The 23665-nt window shown below is 45.4% G+C and overlaps 1 protein-coding gene across 2 annotated transcripts in view; it reads left to right on the forward strand.

Moving 5' to 3' along the window:
* The first annotated feature begins 18677 nt into the window (after positions 1–18677).
* The window catches only part of LOC117354578 (gastrula zinc finger protein XlCGF26.1-like), a 79874-nt gene continuing 74886 nt past the window's right edge, over positions 18678–23665 (forward strand). For both annotated transcript variants that reach the window (XM_033932342.1, XM_033932343.1), the window contains exons 1-2: positions 18678–19010; positions 19524–19650. In XM_033932342.1, coding sequence (XP_033788233.1) covers positions 18987–19010; positions 19524–19650 — 151 coding nt within the window. In that variant the 5' untranslated portion in view covers positions 18678–18986. The remainder of the gene's footprint in view (positions 19011–19523; positions 19651–23665) is intronic.

Below are 23665 nucleotides of genomic sequence, written 5' to 3' on the forward strand. Positions count from 1 at the left end.
CAAGATTCTATTCCCTTTGTATCTATTAGGCATTTTTATACTCAAAAGATGAACCAAATGTATAGGAAACATGAGTCGCCATTCTAAATACAACCAGTCCGGGACATTCTCCATGAGCTCTGGAAGGACCCAATACATACCCTGTCTTAAAATATAGGCTTGATGGTACCTATAAAAATTTGGAAAATTTACCCCCCTTCCACAATTGTTTTTTGTAAAGATACTAAAGCAATTCTAGGTCTTTTCCCTAACCAAACAACTTTTTGTAAAATGACCCCTGAAAAAAAACTGGTATCATACTTATTTGATAACAGACCACAGGCAAAATCATCATTTTAATTGTTTGAACTCTCCCCCATCAAGATAAATGCAAAGGATTCCATTGCTCACACATTTCTGTTACTTTCTTTAATAAAAGTTTTTCATTTTCCTTTATTGTGTCCTCAAGAGTACTTTTAATAGTAATTCCTAAATATTTTAATCCATCTTCTTTCCAAACAAATGTAAATGAATCAAATAATCCTTTGGTACAATGTACATTGAGTGGAAGAACTTCAGATTTACTCCAATTAATCTTGTACCCAGAAAATTTTCCAAATTTTTCAATCAATTCAAGCAAACATGGAATAGTAGTCTCTGGTTTCCTCAAATAAAGCAGAATATCATCCGCATAAGCGGAGAGTTTATATTCCCAATTTGAAAACGGAATTCCTTGTATCCCCTTTGCCTGATTAATAGCTATCAACAAGGGTTCCAAAACAACATCAAAAAGCAAAGGAGATAAAGGACAACCCTGTCTAACCCCCCTTTGCAAACTAAATCTATCCGATAGATTATTATTAATATATAGTCTTGCACCAGGGGAGCTATACAATGTCTGAATCATTTGAATAAAACCAGCCCCTATACCAAACCATTCTAATGCCTGATACATAAAAGACCATTCAACTCTATCAAAGGCTTTTTCTGCATCCAAAGAAATTAAGAATGCCGGATCTTGAATGTTCTTTGTTAAATTTAAAGTATGAAAAGCCAATCTGGTATTATTAGAAGAATGTCTTCTTGCAACAAATCCTGTTTGGTGAGTATCAATAATAAAAGGGAGAGCTTTAGCTAATCTTAATGCCAAAACTTTGGCTAAAGGTTTACCATCTACATTTATGAATGAAATAGGCCTGTAGTTTGATACCAAAGTAGGATCTTTGTTTGGTTTTGGTAAGACAATAATTAATGAATCTGCCATAGTACCTGATATACAACTTTTATTCAGTTGGTATTGATATAATTTTAACAAATAGGGTAACAAAGTAATTTGAAATGATTTATAGAACTCTACCGTATATCCATCACCACCTGGAGCAGATCCAACTCTACGAGACTTCAATGCTGTTTCTAATTCTTTTAAAGATATAGGTTCTTCTAAACTTCCTTTTATATGTTCAGGAATTTGTGGCCCATTAATAAACTCAAAAACTCCAAACCATCCTTTTCTCTATCTCTGTAAGACTTAGAAGAGTACAGATTTTTTTGTTTTTGTTTTTTCCTTTCTTCCTTTTTTTTCCTTCCTCTATTCTTTTCCTTACTTCTATTTTCTCTTCAAGCATCCAACCGCTTTAATAAAGCGACCCTACCCTATACGTTTTACCCTATTCCCACTTTTTCCTTTTCTTCTTAAACATGTAACTTTTCCCCTCCCCTCCCTTTTACCCTCACTCTCAAGTTTGTCTTGTCGATAACATTTATGTTCGCACTATTTATTTTAAAACGCCAATTATTTTATTTTCTTATCTTTTTTACCTTTTAAATTTTATTGTTAACCGGCCAGATATTTGTTGATGGTCGGTATATTAAAAACTAATAAACTTGAAACTTGATCTTTATAAAAACTAAAAAATTGTTTTAGAATCTGATCAATTTTATTATGTGATTGTCCATTCTTATCTTTTATTACAATAATTTTTGCTCTTCTTTTCTTTGCTTTAAGATAATTTGCTAGCAACCTTCCTGCCTTATTTGAATTTCCATAATATTGAGTTTGTTGAGAAAATAAATCATTCCTTACAAATTTAGAAGATAACTCATTATACTTAACTTTTGCTTTTAATAATAATTGCAAAGTATTCCATTCCCATCTATTAATTAAATTACTTTCCAATATTTTAATTTCCTTTTCCAATTCAGTAAATTGTTTCTTAAATTTTTTTCATAATATATGCTGAGTATGATATAACATTACCTCTCATGGTTGCTTTGAATGCATCCCATAACACTTCTATATTAATATCATCAGTTTCATTAATTTGGAAGAATTCAATCATTTTTAATTTAAAATCATCAATAAAATTTGAATCTGCTACCAAATAATTATCAAATCTCCAAACCGGCTTAGAATAATCCTTTTCCCCATCTTTTAACTCAATCCATACAGCACCATGATCAGATAAGAGAATAGGATCTATAATAGCTATTACATTCTTCACTAAATTATTTGAAACAAAAATATAATCAATTCTTGAAAAAGAATTATGGACCTGTGAACAAAAAGAGAATTCCCGATCATTAAAATGAAGAATACGCCATATATCTATTAAATCACAAGATTTTACCAAATTATCTAACCCTAATGATTTTATAACTCTACTTGGATTTTTATCCATAATTGAATCCATTACAGCATTGAAATCTCCAGCCACCACTAAATTAGAAGTAGCCAGTGGTAGTAAAATTTGTTGTAGGTTCTTAAAAAATTCCATCTGATTCGTATTAGGAGCGTAGATGTTAAATAAATCCAGGGTATTATTTCCCATGCTCATTTCAATATGTACCCACCTTCCTAAAGGATCCATTTCTATCATTTTAAAATCAGCGGGAGACAGCGTATCCAGATTGTTCCCGAAGAGAGGCAGTGTGGGAGCCCTGCTCCGCCCCTCTCCCTGACCGAAAGGGAACATTTAAAAGAGCACAGCAGCCAGCCGGGCCCCCTTTCAGGCCACCAGCGGGAGACAGCGTATCCAGATTGTTCCCGAAGAGAGGCAGTGTGGGAGCCCTGCTCCGCCCCTCTCCCTGACCGAAAGGGAACATTTAAAAGAGCACAGCAGCCAGCCGGGCCCCCTTTCAGGCCACCAGCGGGAGACAGCTTATCCAGATTGTTCCCGAAGAGAGGCAGCGTGGGAGCCCTGCTCCGCCCCTCTCCCTGACCGAAAGGGAACATCTAAAAGAGCACAGCGCCAACGGCGCTCAGCCGTTCGGCGCGCCGATGAAGGCGCGAGACAAAGGCGCATGTGCCTTAGTGCGCACCTTTGTGAAGCGCCTGCAGTGACGACAGTTGGATTCTGAAGCTAACAAAATAACAGGCTCCAATCAGCAGGAGCACACCAGCACTTTATGAGAGCGATGGAGGACCCAGGATCCCAGAGGTACTTTCCGGTATACTGCACAGAGTGCAATATGTACGACTACCTCCCCTTGGGAAGGCGGGAGTACATATGCAGTCGGTGTCAGGAACTGGAAAGCCTGAGGATGGAGGACGGCAGATTGAGGGTCAGGGTCCAGGAACTGGAGGGACTGCGCACCACAGAGGAGACGAGCTGGTCAACCCAGAACACAGACGGAACAGGCCCCATTGTGGACCAGGTGAGGGACCTCGAGAGATTCATCGAGGAGGCCTATAGGAAGGTGGAGGAACGGGACCAGCAGCTGCACAGACGGATGTCGGCAGACGAGACCCAGGATCCACAAGGCGACACCGGGAAAGGACCTAGCGGAGGAACCACGCAATGGGAGGAGACCGTGACTCACCGGGACCCCGAGGGAGAGACACCGCACTACACCAAGGACACGGACCTGAGGCAGAGGAGGTTGCTGAGGAAAGGGAAGTCTGCTATTGTAGTGGGAGACTCGATCTTGAGAGAGGTAGACAGTCACGTAGCTGGAGGAAGGGAGGACCGGCTAGTGACTTGTCTCCCAGGGGCCAAGACACGAGACATCACTGATAGGATCGAGAGGATCCTGGACGGAGCAGAGAGGAGAGGAGACTGCGGTAATAATGCACGTCGGAACGAATGATGTGAGCCGGAGGAACTTCAGCATGGCCACACAGACTGACCAGTTCAGGGTCCTGGGATGAAAGCTGAAGCGGAGCACACGGAGGATAGCATTCTCGAAGATCCTGCCTGTACCGAGAGCAGATGCAAAGAGGCAGGCAGACCTCCAGGCTGTGAATGCATGGTTGAGGAGATGGTGCCAGGAGGAGGGCTTCCACTTTGTGAGGAACTGGACGTCCTTCTGGGGAAAGAGCAAGCTCTACCGGCGGGACGGCCTGCACCTGAGCACAGCGGGAACTAGACTACTGGCAGCCAATGTGAGGAAGGAGATCGAGAGGGCTTTAAACTTAGGAGAGGGGGAAAGCCGACAGCTGATCTGATGTTGACGCTTCGGACAACAGTATCCAGAACAGATGCTGAACGGGCTGACTGCAGGGAGGAAGCAGAGGGACCGGAGGATCTTATGATCAGACAGCGAGGGAAACATCAGGTAAAGGGAGCTTGCTGGGAGAAGACTAAGGGGCATGGAGACACAGGGGAACTGGGTGGCACGAGGGCGAAAGCTGAGGGTAATATAGAGGTACCACAAGGCGAGGGGGATCAAACAGAGGCTCAAGGGATGATAGCCCAGGAGGGGGCCGGTAAGGCTAGAAAACCCAGAGGAAAAGCGGGGAAGTGGGGTGGCGGGAATGTGGGGAAGCTGAAAGCTAAGAGGGTAAAGGCTGAGGGCAAAGCAGAAGCACAGGGAACGGGAGAACTGCCCGAAATCCAAGGGCAGGCGGCCCAGGTAAATGCAGAGGTGGAGGAAAAGCGACGGGACCTACGGGACCTGCGGTGCTTATACGCAAATGCAAGAAGCCTCATGGCCAAGATGGGTGAACTAGAAGTCGTGGCCAAGGGGGAGGACCTAGATATAATTGGAATTGCAGAAACCTGGTGGACAGAGGAAAATCAATGGGATGTGGCGCTGCTGGGGTACAAGCTCTACAGGAGGGACAGGACCCACAAGAAGGGGGGAGGCATAGCACTATATATAAAGGACTCTATCCACTCGGTCGGGATGGATATGGCAACGAAGGCAGAGGGGCTGGAATCGCTATGGGTCAAATTGCCGGGAAACAAGAGTGCAGGCATAAAACCGGGGCTGTACTATTGCCCACCTGGTACGCCAGAAGGAGTTGGACACGACTTGGAAGCGGAACTGAGACAGGAATGCAGGACTGGAAGTGTAACAGTGATGGGGGACTTCAACTACCCGGGAATAGACTGGAGTACGGGTCACTCCAACTGCACTAGGGAAACAGGATTTGTAGAAGCTGTGAGGGACTGCTTCATGGAGCAACTAGTCAAAGAACCGACGCGAGGGGATGCTACTCTTGACCTCATCCTAAACGGATTAGGGGGGCCTGCAAGAGGGGTAGAAGTGGGAGGACTACTAGGCAATGGTGATCACAACGCGATCAGATTCACATTAGAAAGGGGGACACCCATAGTAAGGAGGACCGCAACAACTGCGCTCAACTTCAAGAAAGGGAACTATGTTGCTATGAGGGAAATGGTGGGGAGGAAGCTCAGAAACATCTTTAGGATGGAGACTGTGGGAAGCGCCTGGACCCTATTCAGGGACACCCTGCAGGAAGCATAAAGAATGTACGTCCCCAGTTTCAGGAAAGGCTGCAAGAACAAGCGATCAAAGAACCCGGTTTGGATGTCATCTGAAGTAAAGAGGGCAATAAATGACAAAAAAGTATCCTTCCGGAGATGGAAAAAGAACCCAACGGAGGAAAATCACCAGGCGCACAGGAAATGCCAAAAGGAATGCCACCGAGAGGTTAGAAAAGCGAAAGGAGAATACGAAGAGGGGCTGGCCAGGAAGGCGAAAAACTTCAAGGCATTCTTCAGTTACGTAAAGGGGAAGCGACCAGCGAGAGAGGAGGTGGGGCCGTTGGACGATGGGGATAGGAAGGGAGTGATTAAGGAGGATAAAGAGGTAGCTGAGAGGTTGAACACGTTCTTCTCGTCGGTTTACACGAGCGAAGACACATCTAATATACCGGACTCAGAGGAGCTCATGAGTGGGGAACAGGCTGAAAAATTGAAGCACATAAAGGTAAGTAAGGAGGATGTCCTCAAACAGATAGACAGGTTAAAATGCGGTAAATCACTGGGCCCGGACGGGATCCACCCAAGGGTTCTGAAGGAACTAAGACAAGAAATAGCGGGCACAATCCAGCATGTTTGCAACCTATCCTTGAAAACTGGTGAGGTACCAGAGGACTGGAAATTGGCGAATGTCACACCTATCTTCAAGAAGGGATCGAGGGGTGACCCCGGGAACTACAGGCCGGTGAGCCTGACTTCAATTATAGGGAAGATGGTGGAAGCTATTATCAAGGACGGCATTTGCGAGCACATCGAGAGGAATGGCCTACTGAGAACAAGCCAGCACGGATTCTGTAAGGGAAGGTCGTGCCTAACGAACCTTCTGTACTTCTTTGAGGGAATAAGCAGTTGGGTGGACAATGGGGAACCCATAGACATCATTTACCTCGATTTTCAAAAGGCTTTCGACAAGGTGCCACATGAAAGGCTGCTTAGGAAGCTGTGGAACCACGGGGTGGGAGGGGATGTGCACAGATGGATCAAGCACTGGTTGTCGGGTAGACTGCAGAGGGTCGGAGTGAAGGGCCAATATTCTGACTGGCGGGGAGTCACGAGCGGTGTGCCACAGGGATCGGTGCTGGGGCCGTTACTCTTCAACATATTTATCAATGACCTGGAAAAGGAGGCAAAGTGCGAGGTTATAAAATTTGCTGACGATACCAAACTGTGCGGTAGAGTTAGGTCCAGGGAGGAGTGTGAGGACCTGCAAAGGGACCTGGACAAGCTGGAAGACTGGGCAAACAAATGGCAAATGCGCTTTAACGTGGAAAAATGCAAGGTCATGCATAAAGGGAAAAAGAACCCGTTGTTCAACTACAAATTGGGGGGGGGCATTGTTGGGAGACAGCAGACTTGAGAGAGACTTGGGTGTGCTGGTGGATGCATCACTGAAGCCATCTGCACAGTGCGCAGCAGCCTCGAAAAAAGCCAACAGGATGCTGGGCATCATAAAGAGGGGCATAACAACCAGGACGCGGGAAGTCATCATGCCATTGTATCTAGCGATGGTGCGTCCACATCTGGAATACTGCGTTCATTATTGGTCGCCACACCTCAAGAAGGACATGGCGGTACTTGAGAGAGTCCAAAGGAGAGCAACGAAACTGGTAAAAGGGCTGGAACACTGCCCATACGCCGAGAGGTTGGATAGGCTGGGGCTCTTCTCTCTGGAAAAAAGGAGGCTCAAGGGAGATATGATAGAGACCTTCAAGATCATGAGGGGCATAGAGAGGGTGGATAGGGACAGATTCTTCAGACTGAAGGGGACAACAAGTACGAGGGGGCATTCGGAGAAACTGAAGGGAGATAGGTTCAAAACAAATGCAAGGAAGTTTTTTTTCACCCAAAGGGTCGTGGACACTTGGAATGCGCTACCGGAGGAAGTGATCAGGCAGAGTACGGTACAGGGATTCAAACAGGGATTGGACGGATTCCTGAGGGATAAAGGGATTGTGGGATACTGAGGGAGGAGCTGGGATGTAACACAAGTATAGAAAGCTAACCAGGTAATAAGTATAGAAACCCAACAGGTCGTGCATGTGCAAGACCGGAGGGTTAGGACTTCGATGGGAAGATAGGACTTCAATGAGAAACCAAGGTGGCAAGGGAGCCCCTTCTGGTGATTCAGACAGGTCGTGACCTGTTTGGGCCGCCGCAGGAGCGGACTGCCGGGCAGGATGGACCTATGGTCTGACCCGGCGGAGGCACTGCTTATGTTCTTATGTTCTTATTTTTTATTAATTAAAATGGCCACTCCAGCCTTTTTCCCATTTGCTGGAGCAAAAAATACTTTTGAAATCCAACCCCCTTCCAGCTTTTTAGATTCTATTGTTGACAAATGGGTCTCTTGGATGAAATATACATCCGCCTGTTGCTTTTTAAGGAAATTTAACATTTTTTTCTTCTTAATTTGGTGATTCAGGCTATTGACATTTAGCGAATAGAACTTAGTCTCCATCTTTCAGCTCATTAACATTCCAGCATTGACACTCCGACTTATATAAATGAAATTGATCAGACACCATCATTTCCATAACACCCATAAAATAAAAGAATATGATATAATTCCCCCTATCAAACAAATTCTCTTTCCCCTTACTTTTAAATAACCCCCCACCCCCCACCCCACCCTCCCCTCCCTTCAATATGGATAAACTTGAAACACGCATAGGATATGCAACCACAACACCCCCCAGGCATTTATATATTAACTCCCATTTATAAATGTATTTTAATCAATCTTATATCTTTACACCATGTCATATATTTTAAATATTAAAATGACCTTGTATTTCATGTTAATTACATAAATTTATATATCTCATTTTCCAAAATGGCCATATAATCATACCTATAAATATTTAATCTCATTATCATTCATTAGATATCCCTCCACCTTTACCCTTATGTAAATCCTCATTTAAACTTCCTAGAATTCCCATATATTAAATATTAATATGATACATATTAATCATATAGTTATTAATAATTAAATATCTAGAATTTTCATCTGTTATCCCTCAATTTATATAAATTTTCATTCCATTCCATTTAAAATTAATTCATTTGTTGTAACCATCCTCATAAATGAACATTTTAAAACTCCATACATCTTATATAAGAGCTTCCTTAAGTTCAGCACATATTCCTCCCTTCTCCCATTTTCATATCATATTAACTATATTCCCTTTAATTTATTTATAAGTATGCACTTACAATTATACTTATATTTAGACTTCCAAACAATTGCATTCAAATTCAAATTACACATCATACAAAAATAAAAGAAGATTTAATCCATTCTCACAAATCATTAGCATTCCATCCAATCTATTTCAGCCTTTCTAATATAATCCACTCCTATTAAATATGTTTTTACTTTCTAAACCTTTTCTCTCATTACATAGTCATTGGTTCAGAATTATTCAAAAAGTCTTTCAATTTCAATGGATCCTCAAAATACAGTGATTTACTCCCATACGATATCCTCATTTTTGCAGGGAAGTATAATCCATACTTGTAACCTTTCTCTTTTAGCTGTGGTCTTAACTGAAGAAATAGCTGCCTTAAAGTTGCAGTATTCTTTGCGAAATCAGGCAAAAAGAATAATTTTGAGCCCTTATAATTCAAGTTTTTGTCCGCTTTTGCCAATTTCAGTATCTCAAAGGCTTGCTGAAACCTTAATAGTTTAAAGATAAGCGGTCTGGGCTTTGACTGATTTTCTAACCGTTGGAACAGAATTCTGTGCGCCCGTTCAATTTCAATAGGTTGTTTTGAGCTCAGTTGAAATGGCTTTGATAATAAAGACTCCAAAAACTTTATGGGATTATCTCCCTCCAAATTTTCCGCCAGCCCGATGATTTTTATGTTCTTCCGACGTCCACGGTTCTCGTAGTTTTCCAGCTGTTTTTGCATCTCTGAAATGATTTTACTTTCAGATTTAAACTGAACCGCCGTTAGTTCCAACTGTTCCATTTTATGTTCCAGCGTAGTTACTCTCTGATTTGCAAGTTCCAACTGCTTGTTTATACTGACAACCTCTTCCTTTACTTCCTGGATATATTCTGTGTTTTTTTTGTAGCATTTTTTGTATTTTATCCAATGCTGCCATCACTTCCTTTTTTTTTTTTTTATTTAATTATTTGATTATTCGTTATATCTTAATAACAAATTCATGAATGACCACAAAAAAATTACAAATTCCATATAAAGAACAACAAAACATATTAGGCAATAATTCAACCATGTCCTAGTCCACATTATCACTGGTAGCCAGTATTTTAAAATAAAACTTCAAATCTTTCTGTCTACTTATCTAGGGACAGGCAACTGGCATTTTATATATCTATACAACATCCTCCAAAAGTAAAAACAGTATTTGAATTTAAGCTGTCAACAATGGTTTCTCTCCAATAAAGTCTTCTAACTGGACTGGATCATAAAACACATATTTATTACTACCGAACGAAATAAGGCATTTGCATGGAAATTTCAAAAAGAAAGTAGCTCCAACTGCCAAAACTTTAGGCTTTAGCTAAAGGAACTGTTTTCTTTTAAACTGAGTCTGTCTAGATACATCCGGAAACATTATCACCCGTTGACCGCAAAACATCTCTTGTTTTTTCAAGAAATATAATTTTAAAATATCTTGTTTTTCGAGCTCTGTCTTAAAGGTCACAAGAAGAGTTGCTCGCTTATCTATTATATCTTTAGATGATTCCAAAAACTGTGACACATTCAAACTCTCAGGTGACACTATTTTATCCATTTCACCTTCATCTGCCCTTTCCTTAGAATCTCTTGAGATGTAATAGAGATTATCAACCTCAAAGGTCTCCACTTTAGTATAATGTAATATATCTTTCAAATACATTCTTAAGAGTTCCATCGGGAACAGATAATGTGTGATTGGAAAATTTAACAAGCGAAGATTTTTACCCCTGATAGAATTTTCCATTTTTTTCTAATTTAGCATGTATCATCATACTATCCTTTATATTAGAAACAGCACTGGTCTAATTTTTCTAACTTCACAGCTGTTTCTCCAATTTTAATATCTTGCTCTTTAATTTTAACTGTTGCATCAGATGAAAATTGACATAAATTCATAACAGTCTTTTGTAATGATGACTCTATTCTATTAATGCTAAGCCAAACATCATTTAGAGTGATCTCTTTATCCCTGGGGAGAACGTCCGAGCCTTGCCCAGTAGTCATCTGCACTGGGATTAGTTTTTTAGCTTGCCCCAAGGATTGTCCAGAAACCTCCAGTCCAGATAACAAAGATGATTGAGGGGAAGAAGAAATGAATCCCTCCTTAAAAAGGGAGGGAGATTCTTCTAACCGTAGGGAATATAATGGTTGAGGAGGTGGTGTTGGTTCCCCTGAGGATAAAGAGACAGCTTGAATATTAGGAGTTACCTGTTCCTCAGCATGTGGAAGAGTGGGAGTCATAAGGTGGCGATTCATCGGGCCCGTTGTTCCAGCAGATAATATTGCTTTGGCCTTCCTCTTCCCCATGTTGAGGAGTCGATAGCCCTACTCCCTACTCTTCTTGGGCTCCGAAGGGGCTCAAAAGGGGCAAGCGCCTTTAGCCACGCCCCTTCAGCTCGCGACCCGGGGCTCGCGACCACGGGCCGCGTACTGCGGCTGGTCCGTAGTTTAAGGCTCCCCGAAGGACCCTCTCAGCAGGCTGGATCGGGCAGCTGCGGGACTGCCTGTCCCGATGTGAAGAGGTGCTAAACAGCACTGGCTACAGGCTCCCTCGCAGCTGGACGGAGAATTCTATGTAATACCAGAGATACCAGCTTTACCACTGAGGAAGCAAAACGGGGAAGCTCCTGTCCAATTTGATTCGCCCGCACAAAAAACAACAGGTTATCACCTGTATTAAGGATTCCAGGGGTGTCCGTCATGAGGGGGAACACCACATAGCCTCCCAGTTTGTTCAATACTATCAGGCTCTATATGGCCGCTGACCTCTGGATGCCGATGCCATGTCTCACTTCTTTGCTGACTTGAAACTGCCCCAGTTGACCGCGAATCAGGCCGTGACTCTCAATGCGCCTATCACAGCGGATGAGATATCCACCATGATGTTGGCCAAAGCGCCGGGGCCGGACAGTTTGGGACCGGAATACTATCAGATATTGCGGGACTTGGTTGCCCTTCCACTCAGTCGGATGTGTAATGTGGTGGTGGGAGGTGCTGGCCCCTTTCCTGATAACTTGGCCCATATAGTGTTGCTGCCCAAACCTGGGAAGGATCCTGATTTGGTGGATTCTTTTCGACCTATCTCTCTTAGATCAGGATGTTAAGGTACTGGCTATGACGCTGGCGCGGCATCTTAATTGTTTTTTGCCAGACCTGATTCACCCGGATCAGGTGGGCTGTGTACTGGGTCGTTACGCATCTATGAACTTGTTGAAAGTGATGGGTTCTATTCACGAGCATAGGGGCAAGGGGGGGACACTCGGCGGTGACGGGATTGGATATGGAGAAAGCGTTTGATAGTGTTTCCTGGGAATACCTGTTTCAGGTCTTGGAGGGCTTTGGTTTTACGGGGAGTTTTCTGGATTGGGTCAGAGCATTGTACACCAATCCCCGGGCTCGGCTACTCATCAATGGGAGTCTGACGGATGCATTTGCACTGCAAAGGAGAGCTCAGCAGGGCTGCCCGTTATCTCCCCTGCTGTTTTTGTTGGCTATTGAGCCACTAGCCATTAAGATACGCCTGGCCCCTACTGTTCGGGGTGTTCGGGTGGGGGGACAGGAATGTAAAATTAGTATGTTTGCGGATGATATTTTACTTTATTTGAATCGGGCCCCTATCCATCTGGAGGCTGCATTGGCCATTGTTCGGGACTTTGGGGCCTTATCAGGCTTGCTGGTTAACTGTAGTAAATCCGAACTTTTGTTTTTGGCTGGTGGCCCTGTGGAACCGTGGTATGCTTTACTTCCCATCCCATCTTCGCTTCATCCGGTCTGCTATCTGGGTATTTATTTGAGCACCAATCCGGCCACGTTTACTCCATGAATGTCCTTTGTCACCTTGATGCCATTGGGAAGTTGTACCAACAATGGCAGGATGGGTTTACTGGGCCGAGTGGCCTTGGTGAAAATGGTCATGCTTCCAAAATGGCTTTATCCGCTCCAAACGGTGCTGCTCTGGCTCTGCCCCCCGGATGTCCTTCACTTTCATTCCCTGATTTATCGGTTTATCTGGCAGTCTAAGGCCCCTCGTATAGCTTTGACAAAGATGATGTTGGCCAGGGGAGCGGGAGGGTTGAATGTCCCTGATTTACGTTTGTACAATGTAGCGGCCCTTAAACGCTGGATCCATGAGGGTTATACAGGTTCAGCACGCTATTTCCCACAGGGATGGGCTGAGCACTGGAGTCAGCCTTTTCAGTTCTTTAATTTACTTCACTTTCAGCCAGACCATGTGGTACGCTCGGGGGGTTGCTCCGCGTTTCTGTTTCCTTTTTGGAGGGCCTGGCAGTGGTGGCGGCGCCGGCAGGGTCTTCCGGTTGTGGTTTCTCCCTTCATGACCTTTGAGGGCAACTCGGGATTTCTCCCTGGTTGGGAGCGGATGACGTTCCGAGACTGGGCACACTGGGGCTGCCGCATTATGTCCCACTTATTGGCCGTCTCAGAGGGCTCCTTTCCCTCGTTCCAACAGCTCCCGACGAAATGGGCTTTCCCTCATAGGTTTCTGTTTTCCTTTCTTCAACTCCGACATTATTGGGCAGCAACACAACAGATTCACGCACGGGGCTGGGACACGGGGACTCTGGATCGGAGTTTTGAAGCTACTCCGCCTGCGCTCAATCAGCTGTCCCACTGGTATGGTGCTCTGTGGCTCTCTGCTCGAGTTTCTGGGATGAGTGCCCTATGGGAGAGCTGGGAGGGGGATCTGGGTCGGAGTATTTCTGAGTCCCAATTTCTGGATTGCTTCCGGTCTCTTTATCTCTTTTCTAAATCGGTAGATTATCAGGAAATGCAGTATAAAATTTTGCATAGAGCCTATATTACTAGGCAGCGGGGGGCCCAGATAGGGCTCTGGGCTAGTGCTTTATGTAGTAAGTGTAAATGTAAGCTTGGTACATATCTTCACTCTTTTCTTGAATGTACAGGGCTTGCCATTTGGACGGGGATTCTGGGCCTTCTCGATACTGTTCTCCATAGCTCTGTTGAGTGGGATTATGGCACTCTCCTTCTGGGCTTTCAAGGGTCTCTACAGGACCAGGGTTTCTCCCCCCCCCCCCCCCCCCCCCCCCGCAACACAGATTCCTTTACAATGCCTTTTTGGTGGCGAAAAAACTGATTTTGACTTATTGGGTTTCTGCGGACCCCCCCCCCCCCCCCGACAGCCCAATGGCGGGCCAAGCTGAGAGAGATGGCACAATTTGAGATCCGCTCTTACACTAAATCTAGTAGGCTGGACCTGAGGCATTATGTCGCTTTGTGGGAAGGTATGCTGGAGCTTCTTACACCCTAATTCTCCTTCTTTGCGGGCTATCCTTTGCCCACCTGTCCATCTGGGGTTCTCCACTTATGTTGTTGTCCTTTTTTCTTTATCTGCTTCCTGCTTGCATTCCAAGGGGGGTGGGGGGGGGGCTGGGTATGGTGGGGTAGGTGTGCCTGGTTAGATTGTCTGTGTGGTGGATGGGTGAATGTTGAGTGCTTGTTGTGAGGGTTGATATGTCTGGTATGTGGTATGGGTGCCTGTGCTTGTGGGAGCTTCTACATTTTAAAATTTATGGCCGGGGGTCTGGTCTGGCTTTGTACTCCTTGTGGGCATTGAGGGTTGGGATTGCTTGGCTTATGTTTTTCCTCATGTTGAGCGATGCCCTCCCTCTTGTTAGCCTATTTCATATTGGGGAGGCTTGTTCCTGCTTGTTTTCTGATGCTCTCCTCATTCTTTGTGTTCCTTTTGTACTGCGGAGGAGTGTGTGGCGCAGTGGTTGGATCTACAGCCTCAGCACCCTGGGGTTGTGGGTTCAAACCCCGCGCTGCTCCTTGTGACTCTGGGCAAGTCACTTAATCCTCCATAGCCCCAGGTACGTTAGATAGATTGTGAGCCCACCGGGACAGAGAGGGAAAAATGCTTGAGTACCTGAATGTAACAACCGCTTAGATAACCTTGATAGGCGGTATATAAAATCCTAATAAACTTAAACTTAAACTTTGCTGATTGTACTTACTTGTCTGGACCGTTTGCCATTTTCAATAAACAAAATTAAAAAAAAAAAAAAGAAAAACACTGCTCTTGAGCAGAGTCGGCAGCTGCGCTGAGGTGCAGGAAGGTCCCCTGATGACTCGTCTGCTGGCTTTCCTCTGGAAGAAGTAAGTTATGTCGGAGGGTGTGGACCCGGCAAACGCAATCATCGCGGGTCCTTGCCGCAACTTCCTGCGTCTGCCGGGTCAACCCCCTCTGACGTAACTTACTTCTTCCGGAGCAAAGCCTGGAGTCATTGCGGTACCTTCCAGCATGTGGCTGACGACTCTGCTCCAGAGCTAGTACGTCGAAGTGGGGTGGACCGGCAGCTGGCAGCTACAGTCATTGCGAGAAAGGAGCAGGACTGCTGGAATGAAAGAGTGGTGCAGGAAGAGAAAGGGGGCAGGTTGTTATGGAAGGGTAGTGCTGATGGAACTGATGTACAGGGAAAGGGGAGAGAGACATAAGGAGGAAGGATACTGGATGGAATAGGATCGGAGGGAAAGAAAGGGGGCAGATGCTGATTGAAGAGGGGTGGATGGAGAGAGAAAGGGCAGACATTGAATGGTAGTGTGGCGGGTAGAGGGGGAGCCTATGCTGGATGGAAGTGCAGATGGGAGATATAAGGGAGCAAATGCAGGAAGGAAATGGGAGGAGAGAAAGAGGGGAGCAGACGATGGAAGTGGACAGAGAGAGGAGACAGTACTAGATGGAAGGGGTAGAGAAAGAGGGCACATGATGGAAGGAGGGGATAAATAAAAGGAGGGCACATGATGGGGGAAAAGGATTGATTTAGGGAAATACTGGAGGGGGTGAGGGAAAGAGGTGGCGAGCTGTAGGTAGACAGTAAAAAAGGAAATTGATGAGGGGGCAGTAAGAACGTAATCTAGATGGATGCAGAAAATAAATTGAAAAGGAAAATGAAGGAAGAAAAGGATTGCAGAAGAGAGGTGTGGGATAGGGAAGGAGAGGAGAGAGATGCCAGACCAATGGGGGTGAAAGGAGAGATGTAAGGGGGAGGCATACAGTTTTTGGAAGGGGCATAGAAGGCGAGAAGATGCCATATAGGGGCAGAGAGATGGCAGAGAGTGGATGGAAGGAAGAGAGTAACAAGAAGATGAGGAAAGCAGAAACCAGAGAAGACAAAGGTAGAACAAAAATTTTCTATTTATTTATTGCTTTAGGAGACATGTGTCACTGTTTCTGTGGTGTTGCATTGTATGCAGAGTCCAGCTTCTTGCTGGTTCAATTTAACCTTTGTCTATGTATTTCTATTTTATCCCCCCTTTTACAAAACTGTGGAGCGTTTTTTAGCACCAGCCGTGGTGGTAGCAGCTCTGATGCTCAGAATTCTATGAACGTCAGAGCTGTTACCACCATGGCTAAAATCCACACTACAGTTTTGTAAAAGGGGGAGGGGTTAGTTTGTGATGACATTTCATACTAGGTGAAGGTGTTTTCTGTATTCTGTGTGTTCGAAAGACATGTTTTTTTGTTAGGATTGACTGCAGGATTGATCTGTACTAGTCTGGCTTGTTTAGTTTTACAATGGGTGTATTGATGTTGTACTGCTCACTGCAGTATTAAGATGCTGCCTTTTCCTAGGTACTCATGTGTGACATGTGGCTTGTTACTAAAAATCATGTTTTTCATACAGATGGGAGGGGGTTAGGGTTAACACCCTCCCTATTCTCAGGGCCGGCATTAGGGGATGTCAAGGGGGCCCCGCGATCCAGGCAGCTCTCTTAGCTGCCATCAGCCCTGCCTTCGGCTGCGCCGGTAATGCTAAACTGGACAGTAAAACCAAAGAGAGATGCCGCGGGACTTTTCCACTTGCTTGCATCGCTCTAGGTTCTGCCGCTCTCGATCCCGCTCGATAAGTTGAAAGTTTCTTTGTTCTATCATCCTGCACAGACAGTCCTGCTTAAGGTTTTTACACTTTGGGAGTGCAATGGAGGTTTTTTTGCCAGTGAGGTTATCACCCAACAACCTTGGACCACCTTTATGGTGGTGGGAAGGCTTCAGTCTGAGGCTTTTCCTCCATTTTTTGAGACACATCCCATTTAAACCAAAGGAGCACTGTTTATGTTTTATATGACATCTTTTAAATCTTTCTTGTGAAAGTGTATTTTGGACAATACAGTTGAAGAGGCCTTTCTTTCAACCACCTTCGCTGGAAGTGTGGGGGATAGGAGGGACAGACGCTGAATGGAAGTGTGGAGGAGAGGCGGGACAAACATTGAATGGAAGTGGGGGGGGAGAGGAGGGACAGACACTGAATGGAAGTGTGGGGGAGAGGGGGGCAGACTGAATGGAAGTGGAGGGAGAGGGGGAGCAGACGCTGGAAGGAAGTGGGAAGGAGAAAAAAAAGAGGGCACATGCTGGATTGAGGGAAGAGGATAGAGTTAGATACTGGAAGGGGTGAGGGAAAGAGGTGGCAAGCTATAGGTAGACAATGAAGAGGTATAGGTAGACAATGAAAGAGGGAAATTGAGGACTGAATAGTAAGAAAGAATTTAGACAGAGGCAGAAAATAAATTGAGATGGTAGAACAGGAGGAAGGGAGCAGAGAGATGCCTGAGCAGGGGGGAAGGGGAGGAGACAGATACCAAACCTGGGAGGAGGAAAAAAGGAAGGAGACAGATACCAGATCTGAGGGGAGAAAAGGAGAAGAGAGATATGCTAAAATCTGATGAGAGGGAGGAAGGAAGGTGAGAAAGAGGCAAAGAAGGGAGGGGGGGGGGTTGTAAGCAGATTAGAAAGACTAGAGAGAGAAAGGCCTGGACCAAAGGGGAAAGACAGGAGGCAGATACAGGACTATGGGAGGTTCAGACAGAGAGGGAGAGACCCTGGGGAAGAACAGGGAGATTTAAGATCATAACAGAGGAGGGAGAGAGAGGGAGACCTGGAACAAAGGTACAAATGAGAACTGACACTGGATCTGGGGAGGGTAACAGAGGGAAAAGAGAGAAAGACCTGGAACCAAAGGGGATGGGGCTGGATTGTGAAAGAAATGTTGGATGTGAAAGAAAGATTGGATGCACAGTCAGAAGGAAGTGCAACCAGAGACTCATGAAATCACCAGACAACAAAGATAGGAAAAATTATTTTATTTTAAATTTAATGATCAATATGTGTCCGTTTTGAGAATTTATATTTACTGTCTATATTTTGCACTATATTTGTCTATTTTTCTATAGTTACTGACATTGCATATTTTAAAGTAATCTGCCTTGACATCTTTGAAAAAACCCCGAAACTCATAAATAATTAACATTTTCTCTGCGTACAGTGTGCTTTGTGTTTTTTTTAAAATTTTATGTTTACCATTATAGATGTCCTGTTTTGATAAAAAAAAAAAAAATGGTCACGTTAATAATAGCACTCCTCTCCACTTTATGAGGGCTAGATGGAATTTCCTAGTTTGTGATTTTATGTAAAATTGTTTTTGTCTTTTGGACTTCCATATCCTATTATGTTTCTGTTGTAAACATTTATTAAAAATTCTAAATTAAAAAAACCCCCAACAAAACATGGAGGGGGGGAAAGGTCAGGGGGCACAATGTACTTGAGTCGAACAATTAATCCGGCCCTGCTTCCAACCTTGCTCCTCCTTCTCTCCCTCTCTTCCCGCGCCAGGATCATTCTGACCAATGAGTGCCAATAGGAGCTGAAACTCCTCCTCCTTCCCTCCCTCTCTCCCTACTTAAACTCCTCCTCTCTCCCCGCCGGGATCATTCTGACCGTGTGCCAGTAGGAGCTGAAACTCCTCCTCCTCCTCCTCTCTCTCTCACAGTGCTAGTGGATCAATTTTCTGACCAATCAGCACTGAAAGGAGCAGAACCGAGAAGACAAGACCGCGTCTCTCAATCAGTGTGAAGCACCACCTCCCCTTTGTGATGTCATCAGCCTGTGCCCAACAGGAAATGAGCCTTAGAGATCTAAATCTCACTTCCTGTCTGTTTTGTTCCTTCTGTCACACGACAGGAGACAAACCCTAAGCCGGAGAAAGAGCCCCAGATTCATTTCTAATCCTGGAAAGTACAAAAGTAGAGAGGAAAATGCCCGAGGGAGCTTCTGCCCAGGTAGGAGAGTCCCCTAGCTTCTTCCTTCTTGTTACAACACTGCTGCAGCTTTCTGACCTGGGATAGTGCAGAGTCAGGACCCTGAGCAGACCTGGGGCTGAGGAAAGACACTTTGGGACCCTCCTGAGGGGAAGGAGAGAGATCAGAGTCTCACAAGGGGAGATTGTGGGATGTGACTGCTTCCTTTTGCTATAGTCCTGCTCTGGGACTGTGAATTATGTGCCTGCAAATTATATACACACATAAATCTTTCCCTCTGCCCTACTGAGCCCAGTGCTGAGAAGTGCTCTGGGATTATGTGGTTGTGAATTATATACACCAAAAACATTTCCCTCTGCCTCATGAACCCCAGGACTGGGAGGTCTCCTGAAATATAACTCTGTTCTGAGATTCTGTGTTATGTCATTGCAAATTATGTACATTTTCCTTCTACCCAATGAGCATCAACCCTGGGAGGCTTCTTTATAGAGGTGCTGCAGAAGATGCTGAGTGTGATTTTGGTTTATGTTTTAGAAGCAGGTGACATTTGAGGACATCACTGTCTCTTTCACCCAGGAGGAGTGGGACTACTTAAATGAAGAGCAGAAGAAGCTCTACAGGGAGGTGATGAAGGAGAATTATCAGATGCTGAACTCTCTGGGTAAGGGATAAATTTACTTCCAGTGCAATAGGAATGGTATGATAGTCCAAAAGAGATGAGAATTATCACAGGGATGACTCCCAGATCTAGATCTACCTCTCCACACCAGATATTTCTACAGGAATCCTAATCCTACTCTTAGCCTGTCTATCTGAGATTGATGCCTGGATATCTCACTACTATCTAAAACTGAAAATGGATAAGACCAAACTCTGTATCTTTCTGCTTAAACCCACTTCCTCCTCTTCTCTGTTGCGTCAGCTTGCAATCTCGGGGTCATCTTTGACTCCTCTCCTCCGCTCAGATCCAACAAACTGCTAAAGCCTGTCGCTGCTTCCATATTTCCATAATCTTAGCTCTCTTTTCTGAACCCTTATCAACACTCTCTCATCACCTCTCGCTAACTGGAACTTGCTATTCAGGGCTGTTGGCCATTAGACATAATTGAGAATTTGTACCTGGGAATTTCACAGGTGGAAAACAAAGGGGTCAGGGGGACTATAGACTGGGGAACTCTGAGGGAATTTGGAACTTGAGGGTCTGAAGCTGCTGATTTTATCCACTTTTTACAAGTGAGTAGTTTTATACAGAGAGAGAAGAGGTAATGGGAATTTTTATCATTTGTGGTGAACAAGAAATAGCAAATGAAGTTCTGGAGCTGGACCTGTGATTTGCCTTTTGGGGGAGAAGACCAACTAAATATTGCAGATTATTATCTTGTGGCAGCCAGAAGCGAGCTGGAGGGATGCTGGAGGGGACGAGTTCCCTCTTCAGGAGGGAGTGTTGAGGAAACTGGATGGTTAAATTGCAACTGTACCGACGTTGAATAAAGTTGAGCAACAAAGGGGATTGTATGAGGAGTGGAAACTGGTGAAGGGGAAAGGAGAGGTAAATATATGTTGCAGTGTGGTTTCTTCCATGGAGTATTAAACAGAAGAACATAAGAATCTCCGTTGCTGGGTCAGACCAGTGGTCCATCATGCCCAGCAGTCAGCACATGCGGTGGCCCTTGGTTTAAAGACCAGTGCCCTAACTGAGACTAGCCTTACCTGCATACTAGTGCTGCCCGATTCATGATTCGAATCGATTCACCGATTCACTGTGGGTGAATCGATTCGAATCGATTTGCTAAAAAAAAAATTAGCCTGGCCGATTCGGAAATGCTGCAGCACTTAGGCCAGACATGGGCTTCCAAATTAGAGTGACGCGGCATCTCTACAAAGTGTGCATATATGGACCAGCCAAGGACGCTTGATAAATTCCTTCCTTACCCCGCCAATAGGTAACGGTAGAGCCGGCCCTACTAGCAGACATCTCTTTCTGTCTGCCTCCTGTATGAGCAGCCAGAGAGGAAGGAGGGATACAACGGCTGCATCTCAGAGGGCGATCCCTGGCATGCTTTAGTCTCCCGCTGCTCATCCTCCCTCCCAGGTGCACGGCTCTCTGTCTCTGCACACACCTCCATACATCCCTGGGGTTAACCCTTCCTGTGCCTTGCAGCCTCTGCTTTTCTCCCTCCAGCTGAGACCAAACCTTATGGCAGCTCTGCACCTAACCCTCCCCCCCTTTCTGGGAACTCAGTGACAGCAAAAGAAAACCAAATAAAAAAACAACAAAAGTGGGTCAACTCTAAAGGGCAAGAAAGTAGAAGGGGGACAGAGGGGAGAAGGGCCTGTCCATGGGGAATACGGACACGCACACCCTTCTGACCCTATGAGGGCCGCATGTGCTCGTCTCCCTTTTTGCTTTCTGCCTGTTGACGTTTGGCAGCTGCAGGAGTAGCAGTGAGTGACATGGTCTGTTCTCTAGCTCAATAAAACCTCACACCAAAATAAACCAGAGCAGGTAGGAAGAGGGGCGAGAGGGGGCTTTGCCTGGCCTGGTCCTAACTAATCTTTGGAATTTTTATTCTTAAACTTTCATCTGTGCTTTATTTTGTAGTTTGTTTGCAACACCTGGCTGGGTGGTGGCTTCCTCCCCACCCCTTTTTTTTTTTTAATCTATTGTGGGTTTTTTTTTGTTTTGTTTGTAAAGCATAAAGGAGTTCATTCAAAGCTATTTTTGCGTCCTCTCCCAGTGGTTGTCTTTATTATTTTTTGTGAAGGGACCAGATCTAAATGGGCAGTGCTTTTTTTTGACTAGGAAAAAAGGATCTCACGCAGAGCCAACCTTAGGAGATCGGTTAACCAGGCTTTTGTTCAGCCGGTACAATGCATGCACCTAAGTGACCCAGAATTAGAGGCCAATTGAATTTTGATTTTGGCGCTGAAACTAACCTGACATCTTGATTTAGTCCTCCTTCAATTTTGTACAAGTGTATATTTGTTTTTGGCTGAAACTGAAACTCTGGAGTGAGCTAGGATTTAACAGAGAGGAAAAGTCTTTTTTGTTTGTTTGTTTACACCACAGTGCCAGTGTGGGTAGGAGAGGGAAAAGGGGGTGAAGAGGCTATAAAAGGGGTGAAGAGACTATAAAATAAACCCACTAGGAGGGGGGTCACGTGATGCGTCTGACTTGAGTGGATGTGTGATCTCGAGCTCTCCGACCTGCGGTCTCCAAAAACCTGTATAAAACCGCCCGAAGTTCTGCTAGACTGCTCCTGCTGTCCCCCGGAGCTTTCCGCCGAGTGTTGGGCGCGAATGAGACTTCCTGACTGCTTGATTCAGCCCAGTATGCCGGTACACTCGGCAAAACTGCTGAAACATAAACAAGCCATCCCGGAATCCAAAATGGCATCCTCGCCGACCGCGACTTCTGCCCCGGCGCAGTGGGGAAATTGGGCTCAGGAAATCTCACGCCTGGTGACTGCAGCCCTGGAAGACCGTCTGCTTAAGCTGCAGTCGGCTGTAGCTAGCCGTATCGCAGTCGCAGGCTAGCCGTATCGCGGCGGTGGAGCAGCATGTCTCCGATGGAGAAGATGCAGCACTACAAGATAGAGCGCAAGTGGTCACCTTGCGAGCTCAGGTGGCTGCACTGACAGGCCGGCTGGACGAGCAGGCAAATCGTCAGCGTAGGAATAACCTAAGAGTGGTGGGACTTCCGGAGCTCCTGGCGGACCAAGACATCTACCATTCTTTTCAAGTCTGGCTCCCGACTAAGCTCGGCTTGGAGATTCCGGCAGCTGGATTTACCTGCGAATGAGTACATCGCATGGGTCAGCGTTCGGGGGATAAAAATCGTCCTTGGGCTGCAATTGCTCGCTACATCAACTGGAAAGAAAAAGAGCTTTTCCTGCAAGCCTATAGGAAAGCTGGTCAGGTGGACTATGAAGGAAAAAAGTTGTTGTTATTCAATGATTACTCCCTGCACGTGGCATCCCTTCGCAAGGAAATGGCGCCTCTGCAGTATGCTTCATCGTAGGGGAGTAAGGTTTGCGTTTGTGTATCCAGCGTCACTGCGCATATGGAGAGACAGGAAGCCCCAGACCTTTACTGATAAAGCAGCAGCACAGCACTTTCTGGACTCCCTGCTGGCAATTGCTGATGGTGGAGCGCCGGCGGCTGATCCAGTGGCTTGATTCTGCAGGCTGCCCTTCGTGCTCTCCATCTGCGGCTTACCCCTGTTTTCTGGGATGGCTTGGACCGCTGAGGGCAGCTTTGCCTGGCTGCTTCTTCTTTTCATCCAAGTGGGAGTGCGGTGCCCGGTTCGAGATGGTACAGGGCAGATGTACCGCAAGGCACCACAGGTCTGCTTCTGGTCCTGAGGGGTGGACTGTCTGCTGCCGGACCCTGTGTCTTTGTTTCCACCTTCTGCAGCTTACATACTGTTGGTAACTTTTCGTCTGGGCTGTTGGTGAGGCTGCTGGGCCCGGAGCTGGCTGAACTTAGGGGGTGGGTCATTAGTGTGGGCAGACTGGATGGGCCGTGGCCCTTTTTTGCCGTCATTTTCTATGTTTCTAACTTCCTTACAGTTATAGCAGTGGCCATCTCTGTGGGAGACTCTGGGTCGAGAGTTCAGACTTGGACTTTAGGTTGCTCCAGTCTTTGGGAGTGCAGTTTTTTGTTCTTAGTTTTTT

This window comes from Geotrypetes seraphini, chromosome 2 (genome assembly GCF_902459505.1).
Source record: "Geotrypetes seraphini chromosome 2, aGeoSer1.1, whole genome shotgun sequence".
Taxonomy (NCBI): Eukaryota; Metazoa; Chordata; class Amphibia; order Gymnophiona; family Dermophiidae; genus Geotrypetes; species Geotrypetes seraphini.